At 60.6% G+C, this 8,898-nt stretch overlaps 1 protein-coding gene across 1 annotated transcript; it reads left to right on the forward strand.

Moving 5' to 3' along the window:
- The first annotated feature begins 1,911 nt into the window (after positions 1–1,911).
- On the forward strand, positions 1,912–8,710 carry NMRAL1 (NmrA like redox sensor 1). The gene is made up of 5 exons (XM_037507684.1): positions 1,912–1,996; positions 5,179–5,417; positions 6,113–6,362; positions 7,292–7,482; positions 8,422–8,710. The coding sequence occupies exons 1-5, from the start codon at positions 1,957–1,959 to the stop codon at positions 8,599–8,601; spliced, it is 900 nt and encodes a 299-aa protein (XP_037363581.1). The 5' UTR covers positions 1,912–1,956; the 3' UTR covers positions 8,602–8,710.
- The last annotated feature ends 188 nt before the right edge of the window (positions 8,711–8,898 follow it).

Raw genomic sequence — 8,898 nt, forward strand, 5'->3', positions numbered from 1 at the left:
ATTCAACCACTGCTCCCCTCAGCAGTGTATTTCAGTTAATCCGCCTGTTCTGCTCCCCACTCTATTTCTGGTGAATCCTCTCACTCCCATACCTCTGGCCTGTACCCCAGTTCTTACATGCATAAATAATCTTAAAAAAAGAAATTAAATTTCATGTATACTAGACCCCCCCTCTCCCCTCCACAACAAAGACACAGAGGCTTCGAGACAGTCAGGTAAAGTGAGATTTAGCTGCTGGCCTCAGCTAGGGGGAGTAGGGTAGTGGTCTGGGACCCAGAAAAGGGGGTAAGACAATCCATAGGGAGGTGAAAGAGCAAATGTGTTTTTTTTAAAGATTTATGCATACAAGAGCTGGGGTAGAGGCTAGAGGTGGGGGGGGGGGCACAGGGTGAGAGGATTCACCAGAGACAGAGTGGGGAACAGAACGGATGGATTGACCATAGTACACTGCTGAGGGGAACAGCGGCGAGTGGAGAGGTCTGCGCGCCATGTGGGTTACCCTGGCCCTCTGGGGATTGAACTTGTGCTACAGAAGCTGTGAACAGCTTCATAGGTTGCGTCTTAACCCCTTGCGCCACCAGAGGCCCAGCAAATGTTCGATAAGCAAGTGCGTCAGGTCACAGAGACAAAGGAACTCGGGAAGGAATTTGAACAGGCCTTGCTGCGTTCCCACATGCACACACAGCCCACTTTGCAGGTAGGGCTCTCTGCCCGGTGCGGGCCTCCCACCTGGATTCCTTAGGGCAGTTAAGGGGAGGGGGGAGTTGGGGGGGTGTCAAGAAAAACTTCCAGTGTCTTCTGTTTCTTCAAAATTATGGGCCTAAAATAATCCTTATGCCCCCCAAAAAAGACCTATTTGGGGATACGAAATTTTGCACCCTGACAAGTGCCTACTCTGCGGCAAGTATTAACTTTGGGTGCTGGAGGGGCGCAGGGGTTGAGCGCAGCGCTGGGAAGCGGCCGCAGCAGGGGAGCTGCCCACAGGGCGCAGCCGACCCCTCCTGTCTCCCCGCTGCTCCCCTCAGCAGTGTTTCCGTCTGCCTGCCTGCTCTGCTCCCCACTCGGTCGCTGGTGAGTCCTCTCACCCCGCCCCCCACCTCTGGCCTGCACCCCAGCTCTTGTATGCATAAATAAATCAATCTTTACAAAAGATAAAATAAAAAGTCCAAATCTGTGCACGCAGCGAGCGCCCCCCGGTGTGCCAGGCACACACGCCGGCAGCCTGGGGGGGCCGGGACGCAGGGGTGCCACTGTCAGGTCTCTGCGCGCTCCCCCATATCTGAGAGTTCAGCTGCACACGCAGCATTAAAATGAGAAATTTTCGTCCCGCTCGGCCGCGCGGCCCCCCTGGTCACCAAGGGGGTGGCGGGAGCGGGGCCGCCATCGCGCCGGGGGGAGGGGAGGCCCGGGGGGGCGGCGCGCAGCTGGGGTTCAGGGGCAGCTGGGGTTCAGGGGCGCGCGGCCGGGGCTCCCGGGCCTGGAGCGCCTGGAACCGGCGGCTCTTCGCGGGATCGGGGGGGGGGTGGGGGGGGGGCGCTGGGGCTGCGGGGGCGGGGCGGCCGGGGGCAGGGTCCCCCCGCGGGGGTGGACTCGGCTGCCCAATGGGGTCCTCCAGTCCCCGCGGCGCTTCCCGCCCGGCTGCGCGAGAGGTGACGCGGCCTGGGGGAGCCGGTGAGGGCGAGGCCTGGGGGTGCCCGAGGGGCGCGACGGGGCGAGGGGTGGGGGTGCGGGGCCTGGGGGTGCCCGAGGGGCGCGACGGGGCGGGGGGTGCGGGGCCGGGTGCCTGGGCCGGGGCGGGGGCCGAGGCCCGCGGTCGGGGCGGGAGGAGCCGGGGGGCGGGGCGGCGGCCCGGGGCGCGCGCCGGGTCGTGGGGGGCGGCGCGGAAACCCCGCCCTTCGCCCCTCCCGAGCCTCCGCCCTCCCAGGCTCCCGCGACCGCGCTGGGCCCGGCGCCCCCATGGCGGACCCGAAGCTCGTGGTGGTGTTTGGCGCCACAGGTGAGCGAACCCCCAAAGGGACAGCGGCGCCGGATCCCCTCGTGTGGCCGGCCCCCCGGAACCAGGACACCCCCTCCCCCGCGCGGGGGGACGTCGCGGGGGTGAGATGGCTCCGACCCCCATCCCGCAAGGCGGGGTGTGGGGGGCGGCCCTGGGGCCCGAGCAGGTTCCCTTTATCTGAGAGATTCCCCCCAACATCCCCGGGCAGCCCCCGCCTCCGGCCCGGCGCCCCACCCGCCGCTGTTGGCGCATCCTCGAGTGTCCTGCGGAGGAGAGCTGCTCGCACGCGCGCGCACGTTTATATATATATAAGATTTATTGATTTATACAAGCACTGGGCACAGTCAGAGGCGCGGGAGGGTGAGAGAATCCACCAGAGCCAGAGCGGGGAGCAGAGCAGGCAGAAGGACCGAGGTACACTGCTGAGGGGAGCAGCGGGCGGCAGGAGAGGTCTGCGTGCCATGCGGGACCCTCGCTGGTGGCCGGGGATCGAACCGGCGCTGCAGAGGCTGCGGGCAGCTTCGCAGCCCAGCGCTCAACCGCTGCGCCACTAGGGGAGGCCCTATATATATATATATTTTTTTTAAAGATTTATTTATTTATACATACAAGAGCAGGGGTACAGGCCAGAGATGTGGGAGGATGAGAGGATCCACCAGAGACAGAGTGGGGAGCAGAACAGGCAGATCTACTGAAATCCACTGCTGAGGGGAGCAGCGTGAGACAGGAGGGGTCTGCCTTCACCATGTGGGTTTCTCCCTGGCCGGTGTGGGTTCGAACTCAGTGCTGCAGAGGTTGCAGATTGCTTCATAGTGCAGTGCTTAGCCCCTTGCGCCACCAGGGAGGCCCCACACAGGTTTTTTTTTTTAAGATTTATTTATTATTTATTTATACAAGCACTGGGTACAGTCAGAAGTGCGGGAGGGTGAGAGAATTCACCAGAGCAGAGAGCAGAACAGGCAGAGTGATGAAGTACACTGCTGAGGGGAGCAGCGGGCGGCAGGAGAGGTCTGCGTGCCATGTGGGACCCTCGCCTAGGTGGCGGGGAATTGAGCCGGCGCTGCGGAGGCTGCGGGCAGGTTGGCCCAGCGCTCAACCGCTGCACCACCGGGGAGGCCCCCCCCCACAGGTTTATAATGCTAGCATTTTATTTTGCCCCCACCTGTTTTTTCCTTTCTATAATTAAAAAATAATATGTAACAGCTGTATTGACTGTTGACCTAGTATATGATTCATCCATTTAAAATACAGGTTTTATTGGGTTATGTATTCACAGAGCCCTGGGACCATCGCCAGCGCCAGTGTTAGGACATTTCATCACCCCAGACCCACTCGCAGCCACTCACAATTTTCCCCCAGCTTTGCCCCCCCACCCCGCGCAGCCACGCGTCCGCTTCCTGCATAGATTTGCCTGTTCTGGGCCATTCATGTAAATGAAGCTATGCTCCGTTTTGTGTTCGGCTTCATTCAGCATCTGTTTTATTCGAGGTTCATCATGTTATGACAGGTGTCAGAGCTTTGTTGCTTTTCATGACTGAGTAATTCTCCGCTGTATGATGATGGGCCAGGTGCTGTTTATCCCCTCACCCACTGATGGACATGTGCTTGTTTCACTTGTTGACTGTTAGGAATAATGCTGTGAACAGTTTGTATGGGAGATTCCACATGGAGTTTGTCTCACTTCTGGGTGCCCACCTAGGAGTGGACTTGCTGGATCACAGGGTTATTCTGGGCATAGTATTTGGAGGACCCGCAGGACTGTTTTCCAAGTGACTGCGCCATTTTACATCCCCACCAGCAATGCAGGAGGGTGGCTGTGGTTCTGTCACTTGCCTTTTCCACTCCAAGAGGTGCCGCAGTCACCCATCTGAGTCACAAAATAGATCTGCCACAGGCTCAAATCACTGTTGTGTGGATTTATCACTTATCCAACCAGATTCCCAGACCACTTAGGCTGTCTGTAAATTTACTCTATTGTAGTGGTGCTGCAGCCAGTGTTCTTGTACATAGATGCGTGGCTTTTTATTTTCCTCTTTTTTTTAAGATTGATTTATTTATGCACACAAGAGCTGGGGTACAGGCCAGAGATGCAGGGGGTGAGAGGATTCACCAGAGACAGTGGGGAACAGAGCAGGCAGATTGACCAAAGCACAATGCTGAAGGGAGCAACGGGCGAGACAGGAGAGGTCTGCCTCCCCATGTGGTTTTCTCCCTGGCCAGGGATAGCTCTCCTGCTGCAGAGGATGCGGATTGCTTCATAGTGCAGTGGTTAACCCCTTGAGCCATCAGGGAGGCCCTTTATTTTCCTCTTTTGATGATTCTTATTTTTATAATTTTCTGGTGCCTTTTTTTTTTTTTTTTTTTAGATTTATTTATTCATTTATATAAGCACTGGGTACAGTCAGAAGCACGGGAGGGTGAGAGAATTCACCAGAGCCAGAGCGGGGAGCAGAACAGGCAGAAGGACCAAAGTACACTGCTGAGGGGAGCAGCGGGCGGCAGGAGAGGTCTGCACACCATGTGGGACCCTCACTGGCAGTCAGGGATCGAACCGGTGCTGCAGAGGCTGCGGGCAGCTTTGCAACCCAGCGCTCAACTGCTGCGCCACCGGGGAGGCCCTTCTGGTCCCTTTTTAAAGAAGATGTAGGTAGTAGTTGACTTCTGAAACTAAGAGGCGTGTCCACGGCTATTGGTATTTCTGTATTTTATGTGCTAAATAATTCAAAATAGGAAAGGCGTGAGTGTGATACCTGCTTGAGCGTGGGGCCACGCTGGAGCCAAGATGCTGAGTGAGAGAAGCCAGACGCAAAGGCTCCACTTTGTGTGATGCTGTTTCTGTGACACGCCCAGAACAGGTGAACCCGCAGAGACAGCAGAGAGGGGACAGAAGGGGGGGTGAGGAGTGAGTGGGAGCACAGGGATACTTTTGGGGGCACTGTAAATGTTCTGAAGTTCACAATCTGAGTAGCAGCCTGAAGAGATGCAAAGCCACTGCACTGCACACTTTCAAAGGGCGCGTGTCACTGGTGTGAATTCTCTCTCAGTGAAGCTATTATTTTTGAAAGGGTGTCCGGCAGGATGAACGGGAATTAATTGGTGGTTTCCCTGGCAGAGAGCCCCCGGGAGCTTCACCGGGTGACTCCCAGGCAGACGCACCCTCTGGGCCTTCTGGTTCTTCGCAGGTGCCCAGGGGGGCTCAGTGGCCCGGACGCTCCTGGAGGACGGGACATTCAGGGTTCGAGCGGTGACTCGGGACCCCGGACAGAGGGCAGCGAAGGAGCTGCAGCTGCAGGGTGCAGAGGTAGTGCGGGGTGACCAGGATGACGAGGCCAGCATGGAGCTGGCCCTGACCGGGGCTCACGCCACCTTCATCGTGACCAACTACTGGGAGAACTGCAGCCAGGAGCAGGAGGTCAAGCAGGTGAGGGCAGGCAGGAGGGGAGCCCCATTTCTAGCTTGCCAGAGGGGCTGACCCCTGCCGGGAACACTGCTGAGGGGAGCAGCGGGCGGGACAGGAGAGGTCTGCTATGCCACGTGGGTCAGCTCCCTGGCCAGGGATCAAACTTGCTGCAGAGGCTGCGGATAGCTCCACAGTGCTGTGCTTAACCCCTTGTGCCCCCGGGGAGGCCCTGCAGAGACCTTTCTTCCAAGTCAAGTCTCAGGTGCCCGGGGCGATGACGTGTCCGGGTCTTTTTGGAGCCTGCCCTCCACCTTCCTCACCCCTCTGCAGTGGGTCGGTGAGGCTGGAGGCTTGGTGGGGTCTGGCATCCTGGGCCACACAGCTAGGTCACCGCAGAGCAGGGTCTGAGACCCAAGCCCGTGTGCCTGAGCGCTGAGCTCCACCACCCCCCAGCATGGTCCTCGGCTCTCCAACGAGGCAGCCTGGCACCCGGGACGAGGCCCACCGAACCCTCCCCGGGCAGCCCGCCGCTGAGTGCACGTGACCACGTGTGATGTAGACCATAGGGGGCTTCGGCCCCACGGTCAAGGGTGTGTTCCCAGGGCGCGTGGCCTTTTCACGCCGAGTGGTGCCCGGCTCCGGGCCCCGTACCGCGGCCGCTCTGCACTTGGAAAGACCGGCCTCCCTCAGCCGCGGGTCCCCCTTCTGCCCCCCAGGGAAAGCTGCTGGCCGACGTGGCCAAGCGCCTGGGCCTGCGCTACGTGGTCTACAGCGGCCTGGAGAACATCAAGAAGCTGACGGCCGGGAAGCTGGCCGCGGGCCATTTCGACGGCAAAGGGGAGGTGGAGGAGTATTTCCGGGAGCTCGGCGTCCCCATGACCAGCGTGCGCCTGCCCTGCTATTTTGAGAACCTGCTCTCCTACTTCCTGCCCCAGAAAGCCCCAGACGGGAAGGGTTACTTGCTGAGTGAGTGCCTCCGTCCTCGGCCCTGCGCCGCCGCGGGCTGTGGGGTGTGGAAGGCGGGCTGTGGCCAGGGGCTGCGGGTGGGAGGCCTGGCTTCCCCATGTTGAGCCTCGGCCTCTGTTCTGTGGACGTGGTGCTGACCCCGGAGGGGCGATGAGCTCCACCCCATGTGGCCACACGGGCTTCTGTCCCGTGGAAAAGCTGCAGAGATCAGGCACTTGTCCTCCTTCAGAGACAAGGAGAGGGTTCGGGCAACGTGCCGCGGGGCGGAGTTTGCCAAGCAGGAAGCTCGCGGGGCACCTCTGTGAAGTGGGCGCGCAGCACCCCCGGCCTGGCGGCACCCTTTACAGTTTGCAAGGCTGTGCTTGGGCACCCGTGTTCACTCTCTGAGTGGCAGCTTCATCCTGCAAACCCCCGGGTGGCCTGAGTGGGCAGCTGCTGTGGCCTTTAGACAGGCGAGGACAGCGGCAGGACCCATGCCCTCCCGCGCAGGCAGACACTGCCCTCCCGTCCGGGGAGCCACCTGCGGCAGAGTCGCCGGGATCTGGACGTCTGCGCCAGGCCCTGTCCTCAGCCCTGGCCTTCCCCTTGAGGTGTCTGGGCCCACCTGGGTTCCCACCTTGGGAATTGAGGCTCAGATGCAGGGGCGCCTGGGGAGCAGCCGCTCCCTTCCTTCCCCTTGTTCCCATCTGAGCCCCGGAGGTGGATGGGCCTGGTCCTTGCCCTCCCCCCAAGAATGAGTCACAGACTCGGGCCCCAGGCAGAGATGGAGCCCACTGCCTCCTGCCTCACCCCTGCCTCTGCTCCACCACACACACCTTGAGGGGTTGGGTTGCAGGGGCGCCGTGTCCGGGCGGGAGAACCTCCCTCCGGGAAGGGCGCTGTGCGTGCTGGACACCTGCCAGCACTTCAGTCTCCCTGTCCACCCCCAGGCTTGCCCATGGGTGATGTGCCCATGGACGGCATGTCCGTGACCGACCTGGGGCCCGTGGTGCTCAGCCTGCTGAAGATGCCGGACGCACACGTCGGCCAGAACCTGGGGCTCAGCACCTGCAGGCACACGGCGGAGGAGTACGCGCGGCTGCTCTCCAAGCACACGGGCCGGGCTGTGCGGGACGCCAAGGTGGGCCTGGTGACCGGGAAGGGGCCTCTGGTTGCCCAGCGCCCTGCGCAGGGGAAATCATGGGCTGGACTTGGGAGCCACGTGTGGCCGCCAGGTGCGGTTCCTGGCTTACGGGGCTGGCCACGTGCAGAGGGTGTCCAGCGGGGAGGGACAGGAGGAAGCATAGAAACAGCTGCTGGACTCCTCTCGAGGGCAGGAAGGCTTGGCCCCACCCTGGACCCCCTTCGCCTGGCTGGGTGGCCAGGGCCCGTGGTCCCTCCTCTCCTCTGACCACCTTCCTGCCCAGAATCCCGCCCCACTTCACTACATCACGCTGCTTTGCTATTCTATTCTGAGTAAGAACTTCTCATTCAAGAAAGTTCGGGAATCTCCAAGCGATTCCAAGACAAAACCATCTAGAGCCCCAGCCCCAAGCAAAGCCATGGTGGAGAGGAGGCCAGGGGCTGCGTTTCAGGTGGAGCCTGGCCCCAGCCCCTCACACCCACCAGAGTGTGTCACCTCCAGGGCCTAGGCCCTGAGCCCACCCTGCCTCAGTTTCCTCACCGCTGGACGCAGCCTGTGACCAGTACCCACCCCCTTGGGAGGTGAGGGCTCAATGGAAAGGTCTCGCCGATGCTTCCTTAGCCTAACCCCGCTGTGGCCATCTGTAAAGGCAGGCCCGAGGCAGGTCACGGAGGGTGTGAGCAGTTAAGATTCAGCTCAGTCGGGAAAAGGGGAGCAAGAGATACAAGCTGCGCTCCCGTGGGAGAGGCTGAGATGTTTTCATCCCGACCTTGAAAGGACAGGATTTCAACTGACCTAGAACTGGGGTTTTCGGACTTCTCTTCGGGAGGGTGGTTTTTGGGGGAACACTCAGTGAGGGCGGGGGCAGGGCAAGGTGCCAGCGGCGGGTGGGGTGCAGGTCGCGGGGCTGGGTCACCCACCGCCCTCTGCTTCCAGACAACCCCTGAGGACTACGAGAAGCTGGGCTTCCCCGGCGCCCGGGACCTCGCCAACATGTTCCGTTTCTACGCCCTGCGACCCGAGCGGGACATCGAGCTGACCCTGCGGCTCAACCCCAAGGCCCGGACGCTGGAGCAGTGGCTGGAGCAGCACAAAGGGGACTTTGCATGGCTGTGACCCTCCTTGTCCTCAGCCCGGCTGCCTGGCTGGGGGTGGGGCACAACCGCCATCCTTTCTTGTGTTACAATTTTCTTTTTTAATAAAGGCCATTGTTCTTACAGATGGCTTCCAGAAGAAAGGGGCTTTGTTCGCGGGACTTGGGTTGGGGTGGCAGCTGCAGTGACTGGTGAGGCCCAGGCCTCCCCCCCTTCAAGGAAGTGGTGTGAGGGGCAGGAGAGCATTAGGCCACTGAAGATACTTCAGACACAAAACCATAGCTGGGCCTAGGCTGTTGCCACATTTGCGGTTCACTCA

This window comes from Talpa occidentalis, unplaced genomic scaffold, assembly GCF_014898055.3.
Source record: "Talpa occidentalis isolate TD23 unplaced genomic scaffold, MPIMG_talOcc4v2.1 talOcc4.12, whole genome shotgun sequence".
In the NCBI taxonomy this organism is placed as follows: Eukaryota; Metazoa; Chordata; class Mammalia; order Eulipotyphla; family Talpidae; genus Talpa; species Talpa occidentalis.

Coding starts and splice junctions, on each gene's coding strand:
- NMRAL1 (XM_037507684.1), top strand. CDS start 1,957: ATGGCGGACCCGAAGCTCGTGGTGGTGTTTGGCGCCACAG. Junction 5,418..6,112: donor AGGAGCAGGAGGTCAAGCAG/GTGAGGGCAGGC, acceptor TCTGCCCCCCAG/GGAAAGCTGCTGGCCGACGT. Junction 6,363..7,291: donor CGGGAAGGGTTACTTGCTGA/GTGAGTGCCTCC, acceptor GTCCACCCCCAG/GCTTGCCCATGGGTGATGTG.